This window comes from Salvelinus alpinus, chromosome 15 (assembly GCF_045679555.1).
Source record: "Salvelinus alpinus chromosome 15, SLU_Salpinus.1, whole genome shotgun sequence".
In the NCBI taxonomy this organism is placed as follows: Eukaryota; Metazoa; Chordata; class Actinopteri; order Salmoniformes; family Salmonidae; genus Salvelinus; species Salvelinus alpinus.
The window spans coordinates 4,588,627-4,611,921 of record NC_092100.1 but is presented as its reverse complement, the minus strand read 5'-3'; the positions used below and the strand labels follow the sequence as shown (position 1 = coordinate 4,611,921).

Below are 23,295 nucleotides of genomic sequence, written 5' to 3'. Positions count from 1 at the left end.
TGTGTTTTTTGTTGTTGTTGTTGTTTAGGTCCAAAAATGAACATTCAACAAATTCCGTAAAACATGGGGGACCTAAACAACTGTAAAAAAAAAAAAAAAAAAAAAACACAGGAAATCAGCTCCAAGTGCTTTTAATTTGGTTAATCTGTTCAAATATTTCCATAATAGAGAGACCTGATCAAATACAAATGTAAGCAAGGATTAAAATTATTAATGTTTTAATAATTCAAATTCAGACATGCAGGCCACCAGTTGGGGAACCCTGGTGTAGTCCATCTAGACAGGTTGGTTCCCAGACTGTGGGTCGTCCTGCCAGGCATACTACAGTATGAGCAGCACAGAGGGAGCAGAGGAACAGGAAGTGGTGAGAAGCCTGATGAATCAAAGTGTTACTGTGTCTGGTCCATGGAGCTTTGGGAGACATGGAGGAGTCAGTTTGGTATTAAAGGACAGAGGCAGAAACACAGAACAGCCCGGTCATGACTAAGCTATAATGGTTGTTTTAGGCGAGGCGTCATCACCGAGCCAGGTGTATCTATCTATTCAGGTAGAGTAGACAATTTGTCAGAAATGATACATCTAAGTCTATTTTACAACAATGAAGAATTATACTGCCTAGACTTGACTGAACCCACAATGATACAGACCATAGAGAATTGAGCTACAGAGATGTCTGGAGATTCAGGGTTAAAACCACTGTCATCCAGTCATCAGAGACATGGGCTGATGAGTCTGACACGGCACCTTTTAAACTCTAGGGGCTCTGGTCTAAAGTAGTGCACTATATAGGGAATAGGACTCTGGTCTAAAGTAGTGCACTATATAGGGAATAGGGCTCTGGTCTAATGTAGTGCACTATATAGGGAATAGGGCTCTGGTCTAAAGTAGTGCACTATATAGGGAATAGGACTCTGGTCTAAAGTAGTGCACTATATAGGGAATAGGGCTCTGGTCTAATGTAGTGCACTATATAGGGAATAGGGCTCTGGTCTAAAGTAGTGCACTATATAGGGAATAGGGCTCTGGTCTAAAGTAGTGCACTATATATAGGGAATAGGGTTCCATTTGAGAATGAGCCATTCTGTTTATTCTGCGGTTTACCCATGATGCATATTCCCAGGTCCTGCGCCTCCTAAAAACAAGTTCATTGTGGCGATCAACTGGACAGGCATCAGCTTCCTGGATGAGAAGGAGAGGACTGCAGCTTTCCTACGCAGAGGTCACTGGGGTCAACACCGTGAGATACAGAAAGATAGGTCAAAGGTCATAGTTACAGGCATGCACAGCAACACTATGAAATAACACATGTACTAACCCAGAAAGTGTTAAACAAATCAAAATATATTTGATATTCTTCAAAATAGTAAATGCCTGGATTTCTGCATAAATTGGTCATAGAATTTGACCTGATCTTCATCCAAGTCATAATAAACAAACACAGTCTGCTTAAACTAATAACGCACAAACAATTACACATTTTCATGTGTAAACATTCACAGTGCAGGGTGGGAAAAGTATGTGAACCCTTGGATTTAATAACTGGTTGACCCTCCTTTGGCAGCAATAACCTCAAGCAAACATTTTCTGTAGTTGCGGATCAGACCTGCACAACAGTCAGGAGGAATTTTGGACCATTCCTCTACAAAACTTTTTCAGTTCATCAATATTCTTGGGATGTCTGGTGTGAACTGCTCTCGAGGTCCTGTCACAGCATCTCAATGGGGTTGAGGTCAGGACTGGGCCACTCCAGAAGCCGTATTTTCTTCTGTTTAAGCCATTCTGTTGTTGATTTACTTCTGTGTTTTGAGTCGTTGTCCTGTTGAATTTAATTTACATTTTGAGCAACAGACATATAGAACAAACTACACAATGTGAACCAAGAGGATATCACTTGAAAGTATTAATTAAAACGCTTATTTCCAAAGTGGTCCTTGATGATAAAAACAATAACACAATGATTAAAAGACAAGACAAAATTACAAACAACCATAAATACATTCATTTATATTAACATCCTAAAAAAAAGTGTCACTATTCACTGTACTTCTCCCGAACCTTAAAAATCAACCATATTCATTTCACATTAAAACAATCTATTAATTGCACATCATACCGATCCTTCAAATAAATACACCTGATCAGCACAAGGGGGCAGTGGAGTGGTTTCTTAAATTTGCTTGCTCTCCAAGGGGAAGCTATTCCATAGACAAATGTCTGGTTGGAAAAACGTGCTGAACTTTCTCCAATTATAGACAATTTATCTTACGGTGAACTGATGAACATCAAGGCTTTTAGAGATACTTTTGTAATCCTTTCCAGCTTTATGCAAGTCAACAATTCTTAACCTTAGGTCTTCTGAGCTCTCTTTTGTTCGAGGCATGGTTAACATCAGGCAATGCTTCTTGTGAACAGCAAACTCACATATTGTGAGTGTTTTTTATAGGGCATTTCAGCTCTAACCAACATCTCCAATCTGGTCTCATTGATTGCACTCCAGGTTCGCTGACTCCTGACTCCAATTAGCTTTTAGAGAAGTCATTTAGCCAAGGGGGTTCACATACTTTTCCCAACCTACACTGTGAATATTTAAATGATGTATTCAATATAGACAAGAAAAATACAATAATGTGTGTGTTATTAGTTTAAGCAGACTGTATTTATCTATTGTTGTGACTTAGATGAAGATCAGATACAATTGTATGACCTATTTATGCAGAAATCCAGGTATTTCCAAAGGGTTCACATACTGTTTCTTGCCACTGTATATGTTTTTATATATACTGAAACGAGTAGTATTTCAGCTGTATTCATTACTATCTCTCTCTTATTCTCTCTCCCCATTTTCTGTCTCTCTCTCTCACCCCCTCTCTCCCCCACTCATCCCCCTCTCATCCCTCCATCTCTCTCCATCTCTCCCTCTCTCGCCCCCATCTCTCTCCTTCTCTCTGTCTCTCTCTCTCTCTAGATGACCCTATGTTTCTGAGCTTTAAGAAAGGAGAGTTGATAGTCCTCATTAAAGACGATGAGCTGACTGTCGGCCGCGGCTGGATCAAGGGCAAGAACGAACGCACCAGCAAGACAGGTGCAGTACCCACCGACGCTATCCTGGTCCTGCCCACTCTCACTAAACCCACCAATGAAGTCATGCTATGAACACATAGTCCTGCCCACTCTCACTAAACCCACCAATGAAGTCATGCTATGAACACATAGTCCTGCCCACTCTCACTAAACCCACCAATGAAGTCATGCTATGAACAGATAGTCCTGCCCACTCTCACTAAACCCACCAATGAAGTCATGCTATGAACACATAGTCCTGCCCACTCTCACTAAACCCACCAATGAAGTCATGCTATGAACAGATAGTCCTGCCCACTCTCACTAAACCCACCAATGAAGTCATGCTATGAACACATAGTCCTGCCCACTCTCACTAAACCCACCAATGAAGTCATGCTATGAACACATAGTCCTGCCCACTCTCACTAAACCCACCAATGAAGTCATGCTATGAACACATAGTCCTGCCCACTCTCACTAAACCCACCAATGAAGTCATGCTATGAACACATAGTCCTTCCCACTCTCACTAAACCCACCAATGAAGTAATGCTATGAACAAATAGTCCTGCCCACTCTCACTAAACCCACCAATGAAGTCATGCTATGAACACATAGTCCTGCCCACTCTCACTAAACCCACCAATGAAGTCATGCTATGAACACATAGTCCTGCCCACTCTCACTAAACCCACCAATGAAGTCATTCTATGAACACATAGTCCTTCCCACTCTCACTAAACCCACCAATGAAGTCATGCTATGAACACATAGTCCTTCCCACTCTCACTAAACCCACCAATGAAGTCATGCTATGAACACATAGTCCTGCCCACTCTCACTAAACCCACCAATGAAGTCATGCTATGAACACATAGTCCTGCCCACTCTCACTAAACCCACCAATGAAGTCATGCTATGAACACATAGTCCTGCCCACTCTCACTAAACCCACCAATGAAGTCATGCTATGAACACATAGTCCTGCCCACTCTCACTAAACCCACCAATGAAGTCATTCTATGAACACATAGTCCTGCCCACTCTCACTAAACCCACCAATGAAGTCATGCTATGAACACATAGTCCTGCCCACTCTCAGTAAACCCACCAATGAAGTCATGCTATGAACACATAGTCCTGCCCACTCTCAGTAAACCCACCAATGAAGTCATGCTATGAACACATAGTCCTGCCCACTCTCACTAAACCCACCAATGAAGTCATGCTATGAACACATAGTCCTGCCCACTCTCACTAAACCCACCAATGAAGTCATGCTATGAACAGATAGTCCTGCCCACTCTCAGTAAACCCACCAATGAAGTCATGCTATGAACACATAGTCCTGCCCACTCTCACTAAACCCACCAATGAAGTCATGCTATGAACACATAGTCCTGCCCACTCTCAGTAAACCCACCAATGAAGTCATGCTATGAACACATAGTCCTGCCCACTCTCAGTAAACACACCAATGAAGTCATGCTATGAACACATAGTCCTGCCCACTCTCACTAAACCCACCAATGAAGTCATGCTATGAACACATAGTCCTGCCCACTCTCACTAAACCCACCAATGAAGTCATGCTATGAACACATAGTCCTGCCCACTCTCACTAAACCCACCAATGAAGTCATGCTATGAACACATAGTCCTGCCCACTCTCACTAAACCCACCAATGAAGTCATGCTATGAACACATAGTCCTGCCCACTCTCACTAAACCCACCAATGAAGTCATGCTATGAACACATAGTCCTGCCCACTCTCACTAAACCCACCAATGAAGTCATGCTATGAACACATAGTCCTGCCCACTCTCAGTAAACCCACCAATGAAGTCATGCTATGAACACATAGTCCTGCCCACTCTCAGTAAACCCCCCAATGAAGTCATGCTATGAACACATAGTCCTGCCCACTCTCACTAAACCCACCAATGAAGTCATGCTATGAACACATAGTCCTGCCCACTCTCACTAAACCCACCAATGAAGTCATGCTATGAACACATAGTCCTGCCCACTTTCACTAAACCCACCAATGAAGTCATGCTATGAACACATAGTCCTGCCCACTTTCACTAAACCCACCAATGAAGTCATGCTATGAACACATAGTCCTGCCCACTCTCAGTAAATCCACCAATGAAGAAGTGGATAATGGTTTCTAGGAACTCAGGGATGTTACAACCTTTACTCATCAATCCGTTTCCTCACTAGCTCTGATTGGTGGCTAGTGTCAAGGTTTTACTGGCAATGGTTGTTATCTGTGGTTGTTCAACCTTCTTTGGTTGAATACGCTGAATCCGTTGAATCCGTTGAATACATTGAATACGTTGACTGTAAGTGGCTCTAGCGAAATGACTCAACTGTTTTACAGAGTCTTCTGAATCTGTCACCTGACCAGACGAAGAGCATCAATGGCAGCCAATCAGAAGGAGAAAGGCAATGTGGAGAGTGTGGCCCCCGTGTCCCTCAGATAGTTCTCCCACGAGTACTTCAGGTAAGAACCTGTACATAGCCCATCTGTAAACAGCCCATCCAACTACCTCATCCCCATACTGTATTTATTTATTTATCTTGCTCCTTTGCACCGCAGTATCTCTACTTGCACATTCATCTTCTGCACATCTACCATTCCAGTGTTTAATTGCTATATTGTAATTTACTTTGCCACCATGGCCTATTTATTGCCTTACCTCCCTTATCCTACCTCATTTGCACTCACTGTATATAGACTTTTTGTTATCTTTTTGTCTACTGATTTATTGACTGTATGTTTTGTTTATTCCATGTGTAACTCTGTGTTGTTGTATGTGTCGAACTGCTTTGCTTTATCTTTGCCAGGTCGCAGTTGTAAATGAGAACTTGTTCTCAACTTGCCTACCTGGTTAAATAAAGGGGAAATAAAAAATAAATTTTAAAAACTATCCTTATGTTCCTCAAAGGATCAGATTAAAGAGTTTTCCTACGAGTGCTTCAGGTAACAGGTTCCATACACCTAACCCTAGCCTCTGTGTCCCTCAAAATGTTCTCCTACCAGTACTTCAGGTAACAGTTATCCTACCAGTACTTCAGGTAACAGTACTCCTACCAATACTTCAGGTAACAGTACTTCTACCAGTACTTCAGGTAACAGTACTTCAGGTAACAGTACTCCTACCAGTACTTCAGGTAACAGTACTTCAGGTAACAGTACTTCTACCAGTACTTCAGGTAACAGTACTTCTACCAGTACTTCAGGTAACAGTACTCCTACCAGTACTTCAGGTAACAGTACTTCAGGTAACAGTACTTCTACCAGTACTTCAGGTAACAGTACTTCTACCAGTACTTCAGGTAACAGTACTCCTACCAGTACTTAAGGTAACAGTACTTCAGGTAACAGTACTCCTACCAGTACTTCAGGTAACAGTACTACTACCAGTACTTCAGGTAATAGTACTTCTACCAGTACTTCATTTAACAGTACTCCTACCAGTACTTAAGGTAACAGTACTTCAGGTAACAGTACTCCTACCAGTACTTCAGGTAACAGTACTACTACCAGTACTTCAGGTAATAGTACTTCTACCAGTACTTCAGTTAACAGTTCTCCTACCAGTACTTCAGGTAACAGTACTTCTACCAGTACTTCATTTAACAGTACTCCTACCAGTACTTAAGGTAACAGTACTTCAGGTAACAGTACTCCTACCAGTACTTCAGGTAACAGTACTCCTACCAGTACTTCAGGTAACAGTACTCCTACCAGTACTTCAGGTAACAGTACTTCAGGTAACAGTTCTACTACCAGTACTTCAGGTAACAGTACTCCTACCAGTACTTCAGGTAACAGTACTCCTACCAGTACTTCAGGTAACAGTACTTCTACCAGTACTTCAGGTAACAGTTCTCCTACCAGTACTTCAGGTAACAGTTCTCCTACCAGTACTTCAGGTAACAGTTCTCCTACCAATACTTCAGGTAACAGTACTCCTACCATAGATCTATATGGTGTAGATATGTTCATATAGATCTATATGGTATAGAATGTAGACACGTCCATATAGATCTACTGTATATGGTATAGAACTAACACATGTAATGTATATTGGAAAACAGTTCCTAAAAGTTATGTGATTCTGTCTGTCCCTCCAGGCAGCCCATCAAGGATGTGAACCGTCAGGTGATCTCTAAGAACGTGACCCCTGAGAGGCTGTGAGTCAACTCCAGGGAGCCAATCAGACAGCCCCTTCTTAAGAGGCTGACGGGGAACTCTGAGCTCAGCCACCGGGCCTGCCTGGTGTTAGGAATTTTGTTAATAATAACTAAAACAATTTCTAGATTTAGATAAAACTATAACTAATTGAACTCTACACGCCTAGTGAAAAGAGATTTGTGTTGTGGGTTATAAAATAAGCAGAAAGGGTCGTTAAACTATGGTTGAACTGACCCAATTTAGCCCTGAGATGTTTAGATAAGGCAGTGAGTAACTTTTTAGGTCTTCCATTATCTTGAGTTGTCTGCTAAAGTGGTAATAAATTATAGTGAGCCTTCAGGAGAATAGATTATATTGTGTGTCATGTGTGTGCTCTGGGAAGTTGGAATGAACTTTTGAAACTGTTTTATATTTCTCAGGAGATTTATTCTGTAACCTATGACGTCATATCTTGTATATAAACTGTCGTTTATGGTCAAATGGTAGCGTGCTCCGAGAATAAATACTATTATCTAATTTTAATAAGACTGTATCCTGTCTATTTTATGTTAATAAGTATCTTACAAATTCTTATAAATAGACAGATTGATTTTAATTAATGAGTACATTAGAGGAATTATTTAATTCCCTCAACACTGGCCTTCACTAATATACTTTAATAATAGATTTTCTACCTTCTCACTGACAGATGACTTCCAACGGTATCTTCGTAATCACATGAACATGACATTTTTTAGTCATTTAGCGTGCATTCCTATTCAGAGCGACTTACTCTGGCCTTCACTGATATCCTTATAACCCAGAAAATAATGTGTTGTCGCTACCTACATTTCTATTCAGAGCGACTTACTCTGGCCTTCACTGATATCCTTATAACCCAGAAAATAATGTGTAATAAGCCTGTACATAGCTACCTACATTTCTATTCAAACCAAGGTGTCATGAACAGTAGAGCCGACGGAAGATTTAAAAAGATATGGAATAAGTGCAAACCAGTTTGTCTAGATAAGAGGATACATTTCTTTATGAGCACCTTTTGTTGTCACGTGTCACGGATCCCTCCGGAACTTTCCTCACGCACACCTGTTGCCTATACTCACTGATTACTATTTGTATGTATGTGCCCTTTGGTTTCCATGGTCATGTTCGATTATTGTTCCAATGTCCGTTGGTGCTTGTGAGAACCTGTGCTGTGTGTTTTGGACTTTCGAGCCCTTGTGGATTGCGCAGATGATTACGGGTCTCGTCCCGTGTGTTAATCATCGTGCGCGTGTGTTGTTTATTCGAGGTACTCCTTGCTCTTTTGTTTTGGGTTTCAACCCTGTGTTTTTGTGACGTGTTTGTTTGGTTTTCGTCCCAGTGCCCTTACACGGCATGCCGTAATTTGGGGTATATTAAAAAACCCTATTACGCATTCCTGCGCCTGTCTCCCGATCCTTCATACCAGCGTCACATCACGGTTGGTTCCATATCCTTAAAAGTTGAAGAGCACAGGATCACAGACTCACCTCTTCTCTTGTGGTTGAATCACAGACTCACCTCTTCTCTTGTGGTTGGATCACAGATTCACCTCTTCTCTCGTGGTTGGATCACAGACTCATCTCTTCTCTCGTGGTTGGATCACAGACTCATCTCTTCTCTCGTGGTTGGATCACAGACTCGCCTCTTCTCTCGTGGTTGGATCACAGACTCACCTCTTCTCTCGTGGTTGGATGGTGGGCCTGATTGGCATGCACAGTATTTGACAGACTGTTTTCAAAGATGTTTCAGTTCCTTTTCTTGCCCGTCATTTACCTATCCTGGGTGGTTTTAATGCTGTTTTCAGAGATGTGTTCCCACCTTTCCTTAACCTGTGTGTACCTATCCTGAAGTACATGGGGGACTACCCCACCAGGCAGATACAGAGTTCTCTAGAGCTAACAGACCAGATCTTTGGTCCAGCCACCAAGGACAAGGCCCTGAGAGACAAGATCTACTGTCAGATCATGAAACAAACGACCAGCAACAACAACAGGTAGGCTTTTAGGGCCTGTTTCCCAGACGCAGATTAGATGAAGCGTAATCCATTGATCAAGTGGTTATAGGCTACTGTTACTGGTAGATATTAGTGGCATAAGCACTATATTACTAGAATATTGTGATTATTACCCCCAGCATCACTGCCGTGGCACAGTTTCTCTGGACCCCCGCAAATGTCGGAGTTACCCCCCCCTAAAATATATATATTTTTTTTTTAATCTAATGCGTCAATGGTCAGCTACTCACAAAGTATAGGACGCTGTAGTCATTCTCAGTGGCATTAGGCTATGTTGTTCAATAGAACTATAATGTTGAAAGTGGCGAGAGAGAGAGAACGCCAAAAAAATATCATCATATACTCATAAACGTACTGGAGAAAATAATCTGCTACTGAAAATATCAGGAAAATCGTCTAGGATGAATCACGAATGGATCTCGTTTCATTCTTTTAATTTTAATAAGAGAGGAAAAGCAAAACTGGCACCTGTCTTCAGTCCTCGATCGTACAATGCTGACCGTCATGACGCTCGCCCACCTACAGGTTTCTGTCTATCTGATTAAAGAGATGCAGTCCAGACGGGTCTGTTTTCAGGTAAGCTTCCTGAATGGACATATAGAGAATGAGCAAACTCATACACGGATACCCCAAAGGACCCATCAATCAAAGCAGCGCATTTCACTCAGACACTTAAGCAAATCACATTTCTCCTTTCCCTAAAAAAACATATTTAAAAACCTTGCTTTAGCTTCAAATCCGATCCGCAGGATATCAAAAATGAGTAGAGGCCTACATTGTAGGATAATGCTTAATCAATGTAGCCTATTATGTACATTGACGAGGAAAGTTATAAGGGGAAGATATAGAGACAGCTGTAATACAGGCCTAGGCTATATGAAGATGAAATCCAGAGCCTAATGATCAGCCTGTCCAGAGCCTACTGATCAGCCTGTCCAGAGCCTAGTGATCAGCCTGTCCAGAGCCTACTGATCAGCCTGTCCAGAGCCTAGTGATCAGCCTGTCCAGAGCCTACTGATCAGCCTGTCCAGAGCCTACTGATCAGCCTGTCCAGAGCCTACTGATCAGCCTGTCCATAGCCTAATGATCAGTTATATAGTTTAATGGCTGTGATAGGAGAAAACTGAGGATGGATCAACAACATTGTAGTTACTCCACAATACTAACCTAAATTACAGAGTGAAAAGAAGGAAGCCTGTACAGAATGAAAAACATTCCAACACATGCATCCTGTTTGCAATAAGGCACTAAAGTAAAACTGCAAAGAAATTGGCTAAGAAATTAACTTTATGTCCTGAATACAAACGTTTATGTTTGGTGCAAATCCAACACAACACATGACTAAGTACCACTCTTTGTATTTTCAAGCATGGTGGTGGCTGCATCATGTTATGGGTATGCTTGTCATCGGCAAGGACTAGAGTTTTTTAGGATAAAAAGTAAATGGAATAGAGTTAAGCACAGGCAAAATGCTAGAGAAAAACCTGGTTCAGTCTGCGTTCCAACAGACACTGGGAGACAAATTCACCTTTCAACAGGACAATAACCTAAAACACAAGGCCGAATATACACTGGAGTTGCTTACCAAGCCGACATTGAATGTTCCTGAGTGGCCTAGTTACAGTTTTGACTTAAATTGGCTTTAAAATGTATTATCAACAACCAACTTGACAGCGTTGTGAAAATATTGTGCAATTATTGTACACTTCAGGTGTGCAAAGCTCTTAGACACTTACCCAGAAAGACTCACAGTTGTAATCGCTGCCAAAGGTGATTCGAACATGAATTGACACAGGGTTGAATACTTAAATAATTAAGATTTATTACTGTTTTTAATTGAATTACAAAAATTAGGGTTAGGGTTAGAGATCAGGGGTTAGAGGTTAGGGTGGTTGTACTGTAATGTGTGTTGTTTATCAGGATAGAGCCCAGGAAGCTGCCTCCTCACCAGGTGGAGGTTAGGGTTAGAGATCAGGGGTTAGAGGTTAGGGTGGTTGTACTGTAATGTGTGTTGTTTATCAGGATAGAGCCCAGGAAGCTGCCTCCTCACCAGGTGGAGGTTAGGGTTAGAGATCAGGGGTTAGAGGTTAGGGTGGTTGTACTGTAATGTGTGTTGTTTATCAGGATAGAGCCCAGGAAGCTGCCTCCTCACCAGGTAGAGGTAGATGCCATCAGAGAATCACCAGCAGCAAGAGCGACACCATTGATGTATACAGAGAAAAGAGTCGGCCCGAGAATTGAGCCCTGTGGCACCCCCATAGAGACGGCCAGAGGTCCGGACTACAGGCCCTCCGATTTGACACACTGAACTCTGTCTGAGAAGTAGTTGGTGAACCAGGCGAGGCAGTCATTTGAGAAACCAAGGCTGTTGAGTCTGCCGGTAAGAATGCGGTGATTGACAGAGTCGAAAGCCTTGGCCAGGTCGATGAATACGGCTGCACAGTAATGTCTTTTGTCGATGGCGGTTATGATATCGTTTAGGAACTGACCTAAGACATGGAATTTTTACTAGGATTAAATGTCAGGAATTGTGAAAAACTGAGTTGAAATGTATTTCGCTAAGGTGTATGTAAACTTCCGACTTCAACTGTAGGTAGAGTTATTAAAGTGACTATGCATAGATTATAAACAGAGTAGCAGCAGGGTAAAATAAGGGTCTGGGTAGCCCTTTGATTAGCCAGTCACCACTACACCACTGGTCAGCAACGCTCTGGACAACATTAAAAAACAGCCTAACCACCTCTACTAGGGTGAGTAAAATGGTCAGAGTGAGACGTTCTCTCATTTTTGTGTCTGGAAGTAGCTAGCAAGCTAGCCAACGTTAGCCAGTTAGCTTGGGTGTTTGACTGCCGTTGTTAGGTCAGAACGCTCGGATCAACCCTACTCCTCAACCAGAGCGTCCAGTGTGCGCTCTGAACGCTCCGGAGAGCAGGACGCTCTGAATTTAATAACGGACAATCTGACAGCGCTCTGAATTTATAAATGGACAATCTGACAGCGCTCTGAATTTACAAATGGACAATCTGACAGTTGTCTAGTCTGGGTTTGTTTACATTATGTCTAGCCTGGGTTTGTTTACATGATGTCTAGTCTGGGTTTGTTTACATGATGTCTAGTCTGGGTTTGTTTACATGATGTCTAGTCTGGGTTTGTTTACATGTTGTCTAGTCTGGGTTTGTTTACATGATGTCTAGTCTGGGTTTGTTTACATGATGTCTAGTCTGGGTTTGTTTACATGATGTCTAGTCTGGGTTTGTTTACATGATGTCTAGCCTGGGTTTGCTTACATGATGTCTTGCCTGGGTTTGTTTACATGATGTCTTGCCTGGGTTTGTTTACATGATGTCTTGCCTGGGTTTGTTTACATGATGTCTTGCCTGGGTTTGTTTACATGATGTCTAGTCTGGGTTTGTTTACATGATGTCTAGTCTGGGTTTGTTTACATTATGTCTTGCCTGGTTTTGCTTTTGTCGCCCTGACAGTTTCATATTTCATAATCACAAATTATGTAAATTAGATTTACGGAGTCTGGCGTGAATGTTCCGGAACGGTAGGTAGCTAGCTAGCACTCACTCACTCACTCACCTGGCTGCTAGCACTTCATGAAAAGTTGTCTGCTAAAACAAGCAGACAAACAAGAAAATTGTGTTTGAAAAATATCAAGTTTTTGCTGTGAGCCAATTCGGTAACCAAGGTGACCATGGGTTGTTGTCCCCCGAGGCCGGCGGTGGTGCCGCAACGTTCTATTTAATACCGAGCGTAATTTGGTGTTGGAAGTGATCGGACCTCGCATCCACGACAGTGCGTGTGCTTGGCCGGTGAGCGCGTTCCTGTAAGACGTAAAGTCGCAAACTAGCGCGAGGACGCGCTCTTTGAAAGGAGGGAGTAGTGTACCGACCCTGGGTTTATAAATGCGGAAATCGACTCTGCCGCTGGAGCATGCTTTTGCGGCACAGTCGATAGCGTGCCGGACCTCGGGCTAGAACGTCGAGGGTTCGAGACCTGCTCCCTCCCTGTTTCATTACCTAATTGTTTTAATGAAAGTACCGGCCATGTATATGTTGTATATCGTGGGCAGGATCGGCTAACAATGGGAATTCCCAACCACCTGTTGTATAACCAACCACATGTTGTATAATAAAATCTTATTCTCACTAATTAGAAAAGGTATTCAATGTTTCTGTCACTCCAACGTATACAAATCATTTCTAAAAAAAAAAAAAAAATCTTGTTTATTTGTAATAAACAAATGTACGTGTGTACTGTATATATTTTTCACATGTAATAATTCCTTAACATTCCGTGGTAAATCCTATACCAAACATGGAGCCATTCATACAAAATAATATTGCAACATTTTATTCAATATTTTACGCAATCCTATGTTTTGGTATTTACGTTATCAGTATTTTGTAGCTTGGAATAGGAAGATCTGATTTAAAACAAGACCTTTAAATCAGACAAAACCATGATCAACGCTAAACACACTGTTGTTTTTGGGAACGATTTAAATCTGAACCGTCAAATACCTACATGTTCTGACTTGAGTTTGCAAGTCTGTTTGTTTGCAAGCTGTTGTTTCAATACATTGTAATTGCTGCGCAGGCCCAGATAATTATATTGTAAGATATTTCACTACCTGCAGTAAGGGAGCTACATACTATGGGCATGTCAGATAAAGTACACAGACTGGGCTTACTGTTATCACCTGTTTGCCTTTTTCATATTTATGCACTAATACTGTATCTTTACTTTGGGATTGTAAATTAATAACTTGTTACAAATCCAATGTATTTTTGTCCCCTCTTGTGCTGTATGTCTCCTATAGTAATATGTGTCTCCTATAGTGATATATGTCTCCTGTAGTAATATATGTCTCCTGTAGTGATATATGTCTCCTATAGTGATATACTGTATGTCTCCTATAGTGATATATGTCTCCTGTAGTAATATGTGTCCCCTATAGTGATATATGTCTCCTATAGGGATATACAGTATGTCTCCTATAGTAATATGTGTCCCATATAGTGATATATGTCTCCTATAGTGCTATATGTCTCCTGTAGTAATATATGTCTCCTGTAGTGATATATGTCTCCTATAGTAATATGTGTCTCCTATAGTGCTATATGTCTCCTGTTGTAATATATGTCTCCTATAGTGCTATATGTCTCCTGTAGTAATATGTGTCCCCTATAGTGATATATGTCTCCTATAGTGCTATATGTCTCCTGTAGTAATATATGTCTCCTGTAGTGATATATGTCTCCTATAGTAATATGTGTCTCCTATAGTAATATGTGTCCCCTATAGTGATATATGTCTCCTATAGTGATATATGTCTCCTGTAGTAATATGTGTCCCCTATAGTGATATATGTCTCCTATAGTGATATACTGTATGTCTCCTATAGTGATATATGTCTCCTATAGTAATATGTGTCCCCTATAGTGATATATGTCTCCTATAGTGATATATGTCCCCTATAGTGATATATGTCTCCTATAGTGATATATGTCTCCTATAGTGATATATGTCTCCTATAGTAATATATGTCTCCTATAGTGATATATGTCTCCTATAGTAATATATGTCTCCTATAGTAATATGTGTCCCCTATAGTGATATATGTCTCCTATAGTGATATATGTCTCCTATAGTAATATATGTCTCCTATAGTGATATATGTCTCCTATAGAGATATACTGTATGTCTCCTATAGTGATATATGTCTCCTATAGTGATATACTGTATGTCTCCTATAGTGATATATGTCTCCTATAGTGATATATGTCTCCTATAGTGATATATGTCTCCTATAGTTATATACTGTATGTCCTCTATAGTGATATAGTCTATGTCCCATATGGTGCATACATTGTACAGTGTAGACTGAGGTTAGAAAAGCCTGTTTCAGTGGTTATTAAGTAACTGTACTTGAGTTGCATCAAACTAATACACAACGTTGTTAAGTTTCCACTACAACCCTCATGCTGTCCTCTTCTAGATATACAGGAACATCAACATACCGTGTGTTAATAGGGCGTTGGGCCACCGTGAGCCAGAACAGATTCAATGCACCTTGACATAGATTCTACAGGCTCTGGACCTCTATCTGGGGACCAGAAATTCCATCAGTTTGTGTTTTGTTGATGGCGGTGGAAAATGCTGTCTCCGGTATCGCTCCAGAATCTCCCATAAGTGTTCAAATAGGTTGAGATCTTGTGACTGAGACGGCCATGGCATATGGTTTACATATAATGGCCTGCCCAGCATTTTTATACATGACCCTAAGCATGATGGGATGTTAATTGCTTAATTAACTCAGGCCTTGGTCAAAAGTGGTGCGTTATATTTATTTTATTTTATTTTTATTTAACCAGGTAGGCCAGTTGAGAACAAGTTCTCATTTACAACTGCGACCTGGCCAAGATAAAGCAAAGCAGTGTGACACAGACAACAACACAGAGTTACACATGGAATAAACAATAAACAAGCCAATAACACAAACAAGTCAATGACACGGTAGAAAAAAAGAAAGTCTATATACAGTGTGTGCAAATGGTGTGAGGAGGTAAGGCAATAAATAGGCCATAGTAGCGAAGTAATTACAATTTAGCAAATTAACACTGGAGTGATAGATGAGCAGATGGTGATGTGCAAGTAGAGATACTGGTGTGCAAAAGAGCAGGAAAGTAAATAAAAACAATATGGGGATGAGGTAGGTGGAAATGAGGTAGGAAATAGGGTGACATTTGAGACTCATACACAGACAGGATAGAAGCCTTCAGGGTTCAATAACACCTCATTGTGTAGGTCATGTGACTCAGACTGTGGGTTCTCTTTTCAGGTCATGTGACTCAGACTGTGGGTGCATGTGTATGCAGTAACCAGTAGTGACCTGTAGTAACCAGTAGTGACCAGTAGGAACCAGTAATGACCAGTAGTGACCAGTAGGAACCAGTAGTGACCAATAGGAACCAGTAGTGACCAGAAGTGACCAGTAGTGACCTGTAGTAACCAGTAGTAATCAGTAGTGACCAGTAGTGACCAGTAGGAACCAGTAATGACCAATAGTGACCAGTACGAACCAGTAGTGTCCAGTGGTAACCAGTAGTAACCAGTAGGAACAAGTAGTGACCAGTGGTAACCAGTAGTAACCAGTAGGAACCAGTAGTGTCCCAGTGGTAACCAGTAGTAACCAGTAGGAACCAGTAGTGACCAGTGGTAACCAGTAGGAACCAGTAGGAACCAGTAGTGACCAGTGGTAACCAGTAGTAACCAGTAGGAACCAGTAGTGTCCAGTGGTAACCAGTAGTAACCAGCAGGAACCAGTAGTGTCCAGTGGTAACCAGTAGTAACCAGTAGGAACCAGTAGTGACCAGCAGTAACCAGTAGTAACCAGTAGGCTCTCTCTGTAATGTAAGTGTACTAACTTGTGGCTAGGCCTAAAACTTAGACCTTTAGTCTGTTTCACAGCCACCTGCACTGTTTGAGTAGAGTACTAGAATCCTAACCAGAGGGTTTATTGGGTTTCCTGAAACTATTCAAAGCAGCATATCTTCCTCTTCATTAGCCTAATGCTAACAGCGCTGATACAGATGTGTCAGATGTGATAACAAAAACCATAAACCCTACACCCACACACATGGAACCTTCTCATGACTCCTTCCCTTTTCAGACCAGGGTGTGTGCTCCAAATGGAACTCTATTCCCTATTATAGTGCACTACTTTAGACCAGAGCCCTATGGAATCCTATTCCCTATATAGTGCACTACTTTAGACCAGAACCCTATGGAACCCTATTCCCTATATAGTGCACTACTTTAGACCAGAACCCTATGGAACCCTATTCCCTATATAGTGCACTACTTTAGACCAGAACCCTATGGAACCCTATTCCCTAATAGTGCACTACTTTAGACCAGAACCCTATGGCACCCTATTCCCTATATAGTGCACTACTTTAGACCAGAACCCGTAGGCCATAGGGTGCCATTTTGGATGCATCCCATGTATCTTCTAACCTCAGATGAAACATGTATCTTCTAACCTCAGATGAAACATGTTTCTTCTAAACCTCACATGAAACATGTATCTTCTAACCTCAGATGAAACATGTATCTTCTAAACCTCAGATGAAACATGTATCTTCTAACCTCAGATGAAACATGTATCTTCTAACCTCAGATGAAACATGTTTCTTCTAAACCTCAGATGAAACATGTATCTTCTAAACCTCAGATGAAACATGTATCTTCTAAACCTCAGATGAAACATGTATCTTCTAAACCTCAGATGAAACATGTATCTTCTAAACCTCAGATGAAACATGTATCTTCTAAACCTCAGATGAAACATGTATCTTCTAAACCTCAGATGAAACATGTTTCTTCTAAACCTCAGATGAAACATGTATCTTCTAAACCTCAGATGAAACATGTATCTTCTAAACCTCACATGAAACATGTATCTTCTAACCTCAGATGAAACATGTTTCTTCTAACCTCAGATGAAACATGTTTCTTCTAACCTCAGATGAAACATGTATCTTCTAACCTCACATGAAACATGTATCTTCTAACCTCACATGAAACATGTATCTTCTAACCTCACATGAAACATGTATCTTCTAACCTCAGATGAAACATGTTTCTTCTAAACCTCACATGAAACATGTATCTTCTAACGTCAGATGAAACATGTATCTTCTAACCTCAGATGAAACATGTATCTTCTAACCTCAGATGAAACATGTTTCTTCTAAACCTCAGATGAAACATGTATCTTCTAAACCTCACATGAAACATGTATCTTCTAACCTCAGATGAAACATGTATCTTCTAACCTCAGATGAAACATGTTTCTTCTAACCTCAGATGAAACATGTTTCTTCTAAACCTCACATGAAACATGTATCTTCTAACCTCAGATGAAACATGTATCTTCTAACCTCAGATGAAACATGTATCTTTCTAACCTCAGATGAAACATGTATCTTTCTAACCTCAGATGAAACATGTTTCTTCTAAACCTCACATGAAACATGTTTCTTCTAAACCTCAGATGAAACATGTATCTTCTCACCTCAGATGAAACATGTATCTTCTAACCTCAGATGAAACATGTTTCTTCTAAACCTCAGATGAAACATGTATCTTCTAAACCTCAGATGAAACATGTATCTTCTAACCTCAGATGAAACATGTATCTTCTAACCTCAGATGAAACATGTTTCTTCTAAACCTCACATGAAACATGTATCTTCTAACGTCAGATGAAACATGTTTCTTCTAAACCTCAGATGAAACATGTATCTTCTAACCTCAGATGAAACATGTAACTTCTAACCTCATATGAAACATGTATCTTCTAACCTCAGATGAAACATGTATCTTCTAACCTCAGATGAAACATGTATCTTCTAACCTCAGATGAAACATGTATCTTCTAAACCTCAGATGAAACATGTTTCTTCTAAACCTCACATGAAACATGTATCTTCTAACCTCAGATGAAACATGTATCTTCTAACCTCAGATGAAACATGTATCTTCTAAACCTCAGATGAAACATGTATCTTCTAACCTCAGATGAAACATGTATCTTCTAACCTCAGATGAAACATGTATCTTCTAACCTCTCACAGGCTAAAACACAGGCCACTAAATGTATGTTTTCTATCAGACAGTTCAACATGACAGTGGTGGAAAGAGAGTCTTAGCCTTGGGTAACTATTACAACAGTGTGACAGAGGTCTGTGACCAGCAGTCGTGTGCGCGTGTGTGTGTGTGTGTGTGTGTGTGTGTGTGTGTGTGTGTGTGTGTGTGTGTGTGTGTGTGTGTGTGTGTGTGTGTGTGTGTGTGTGTGTGTGTGTGTGTGTGTGTGTGTGTGTGTGTGTGTGTGTGTGTGTGGTGTTAGTGGTTCAGCTCTCTCTCTCTGGCCCTCCTCTCTCTTTCTAACTTCTCAAATGAGGAAGTTCACAGCCGTGTTTGTAGCAGCTTCCTTTTTACAGCTTTCGCCTCACTAACAGGAAGAGACAGAGAGAGATATAGAGAGTAAGAGAGAAACAGAGAGTAAGAGAGAGCAACAGAGGGAGAGAGCAAGAGAGAATACTGTGAGAAACATGTCTCTAGCTGAGTGTTTTCAGTAGAGAACAGAACTCTCTAGCTGAGTGTTTTCAGTAGAGAACAGAACTCTCTAGCTGAGTGTTTTCAGTAGAGAACAGAACTCTCTGGCTGAGTGTTTTCAGTAGAGAACAGAACTCTGTAGCTGAGTGTTTTCAGTAGAGAACAGAACTCTGTAGCTGAGTGTTTTCAGTAGAGAACAGAACTCTCTAGCTGAGTGTTTTCAGAGAACCAGGATGTCTACGTCGAACCAGCCATGGCACCATGGTAATATCACCCGATCTAAGGCTGAGGATCTGCTCTCCAAAGCAGCTAGGGATGGGAGCTTCCTCCTCCGGGACAGTGAGTCCATACAGGGTGCCTATGCCCTCTGTGTTCTGTAAGTAAAATGTCCATTCTGACTACTTTTTGAAGAGATATATATATATATACACGTAGACATATGGGTAAAACTGACAGTTTAACAGTCCAATATTCTGTTTTTCAAAGATCACAATGAGAAAAGAAGATCATGTTGAGAACTCGTCCCTTTATAGCTCTTCGTATGCAGAGAGAAACAGATAAGGAAATAATTGACAGTTAAACATTTACCGAGCTACAAATGCTGTTGTACAAAGATCACATTGAGGAAGGAAGATCATGTTGAAGTCTTTGACTCTTTGCATGCACAGATCAAAGTAGCTTGGAGTAGGAAGAGCTGATTTAAAAACAAGACCTTTAAATCAGACAAAACCATGATCAACGCTAAACACACTGTTGTTTTTTGGGGGGGGAACGATTTCAATCTGAACCGTCAAATACCTACTTGTATTTCGGGTACATATTCTCCTGCAGTGCAGTATAGAACGCAACTCTGTCTAATGACAGCGTTTGGAATGTATAGCAGAACAATGTGATGTTGACTTTCTGTTTCCTTAACATCATGACATAAATCATGCCAACAAGTACATCAGGGTGAAATTTTTTGCTCAAGACTTTGATTAACCAGAGAAACTGTCTAGAATACTGTTGTTGTTGCATGCAGTTATAGATATATCTATAGCAGGAATTCTATGTAAACGTAGACCTATTTTAAAATTACACTTGCTTACTGCAGCGGCCAACTCATCGGCACATACAGTCATGCTGCAAAGCTGGGTAGACTCCATTGTACAACTCACACCACACATCTCTGTGTCGCTGTGAGCTTTTATTAGAATAATTGCTAAACAAAATAAATGAATGGTCATATTCTCTATTCCGTTGGACACAAAGACCAACGGAAGTGTGTTTGAGTGCATGCCATCTGTCATTACTGCACCTGTCACACGCTGCTGTGAAATGTCAGTTACTTTAAACCAGAAACCCAGACCCAACCTCTTCAGACCCATACCCAGTCGGCTTCTCAAGACTCAGACCGCTTCTCAAGACCCAGACCGCTTCTCAAGACCCAGACCGCTTCTCAAGACCCAGACCGCTTCTCAAGACTCAGACCGCTTCTCAAGACCCAGTCGGCTTCTCAAGACCCAGACCACTTCTCAAGACCCAGACCGCTTCTCAAGACCCAGTCGGCTTCTCAAGACCCAGTCGGCTTCTCAAGAAACAGACCGCCTCTCAAGACCCAGTCGGCTTCTCAAGACCCATACCGCTTCTCAAGACCCAGTCGGCTTCTCAAGACCCAGTCGGCTTCTCAAGACCCAGTCGGCTTCTCAAGACCCAGTCGGCTTCTCAAGACCCAGTCGGCTTCTCAAGACCCAGACCGCTTCTCAAGAAACAGACCGCCTCTCAAGACCCAGACGGCTTCTCAAGACCCATACCGCTTCTCAAGACCCAGTCGGCTTCTCAAGACCCAGACGGCTTCTCAAGACCCAGGCGGCTTCTCAAGACACAGTCGGCTTCTCAAGACTCAGACCGCTTCTCAAGACTCGGACCGCTTCTCAAGACCCAGTCGGCTTCTCAAGACCCAGACCGCTTCTCAAGACCCAGACCGCTTCTCAAGACCCAGACCGCTTCTCAAGACCCAGTCGGCTTCTCAAGACCCAGTCGGCTTCTCAAGACCCAGTCGGCTTCTCAAGACCCAGACGGCTTCTCAAGACCCAGACGGCTTCTCAAGACCCAGACGGCTTCTCAAGACCCAGACAGCCAGATCAAGACATCTCTGTAAACTGTATTATGATATCCCATCTTTCCTATTTCCAGGTACCAGAACTGTGTGTATACCTACAGGATCCTACCCAATGAGGAGAGGAAGCTCTCTGTCCAGGTCAGTCAGACAGCTCCACAATATATATTCTTACCAAATGCAATGTGAGGGATCTGCACCCTGTTTTGGGAGTGGATCCCCCTACACAGCATTTAATGGTATTATTTTCATGTAATATCTAAGAAGTAATCTAACAATAACCCAACAACTACCTAATACACACAAATCTAAAGGGGTGAATGATAATATGTACATATAAATATATGGTTGAGCGATGGCCGAGCCGCAGTATATACATGTGAAATTAATAATGTAAGATATGTCAACATTATTCAAAGCGTCATTATTTAAAGTGACATTGTTTAAAGTGACTAGTGATCCATTTATTAAAGTGGCCAGTGATTGGGTCTCAATATAGGCAGCAGCCTCTCTGAGTTAGTGATTGCTGTTTAGCAGTCTGATGGCCTTGAGATAGAAGCTGTTCTTCAGTCTCTCTGTCCCAGCTTTGATGCACCTGTACTGACCTCGCCTTCTGGGTGGTAGCGGTGTGAACAAGCAGTGGCTCGGGTGGTTGTTGTCTTTGATGATCTTTTTGGCCTTCCTGTGACATTGGGTGGTGTAGGTGTCCTGGAGCATATACCACCCTGCATACCACTGCTGGCTTGCTTCTGAAGCTAAGCAGGGTTGGTCCTGGTCAGTCCCTGGATGGGAGACCAGGTGCTGCTGGAAGTGGTGTTGGAGGGCCAGTAGGAGGCACTCTTTCCTCTGGTCTAAACAAAGAGCCCAATGCCCCAGGGCAGTGATTGGGGACACTGCTCTGTGTAGGGTGCCGTCTTTCGGATGGGACGTTAAACGGGTGTCCTGACTCTCTGAGGTCATTAAAGATCCCATGGCACTTATCGTAAGAGTAGGGGTGTTAACCCCGGTGTCCTGGCTAAATTCCCAATCTGGCCCTCAACCATCACGGTCACCTAATAATCCCCAGTTTACAATTGGCTCATTCATCCCCCTCCTCTCCCCTGTAACTATTCCCCAGGTCGTTGCTGCAAATGAGAACGTGTTCTCAGTCAACTTACCTGGTAAAATAACGGATAAATAAATAAAATAAATAAATAAAGGGCAGGTAGAGCCTTGCGGTTGAGGGTGGTGCAGTTGCCGTACCAGGTGGTGATACAGCCCGACAAGATGCTCTCGATTGAGCATCTGTAAAAGTTTGTCAGTGTTAAATTTCTTCAGCCTCCTAAGGTTGAAGAGGCGCTGTTGCGCCTTCTTCACCACACTGTCTGGGTGGACAATTTCAGTTTGTCTGTGATGTGTACGCAGAGGAACTTAAAACGTTCCACCTTATCCACTGCTGTCCCTTCGATGTGGATAGGGGGGTGCTCCCTCTGCTGTTTCCTGAAGTCCACAATCATCTCCTTTGTTTTGTTGACGTTGAGTGAGAGGTTATTTTCCTGACACCACACTCCGAGTGCCCTCACCTCCTCCCTGTAGGCTGTCTCGTCGTTGTTGGTAATCAAGCCTACCACTGTGGTGTCGTCTGCAAACTTGATGATTGAGTTGTAGGTGCGCGGCCACGCAGTCGTGGGTGAACAGGGACTACAGGAGGGGGCTGAGAATGCACCCTTGTGGGGCCCCAGTGTTGAGGGTCAGCAAAGTGGAGATGGCGAAATCCAAG

The 23,295-nt window shown here is 41.9% G+C and overlaps 1 protein-coding gene and 1 long non-coding RNA gene across 2 annotated transcripts in view; both read left to right on the top strand.

Annotated features, from left to right (window-relative positions):
- The first annotated feature begins 256 nt into the window (after positions 1-256).
- Positions 257-7,797, top strand: LOC139539399 (uncharacterized). Its single transcript, XR_011667935.1, has 3 exons — positions 257-3,082; positions 5,452-5,574; positions 7,212-7,797. It is a non-coding gene; the product is annotated as an uncharacterized lncRNA (long non-coding RNA).
- An 11,640-nt stretch (positions 7,798-19,437) lies between these two features.
- The window catches only part of inpp5d (inositol polyphosphate-5-phosphatase D), a 61,178-nt gene continuing 57,320 nt past the window's right edge, over positions 19,438-23,295 (top strand). The window contains exons 1-2 of the mRNA XM_071342296.1: positions 19,438-19,814; positions 21,614-21,677. Coding sequence (XP_071198397.1) covers positions 19,672-19,814; positions 21,614-21,677 — 207 coding nt within the window. The 5' untranslated portion in view covers positions 19,438-19,671. The remainder of the gene's footprint in view (positions 19,815-21,613; positions 21,678-23,295) is intronic.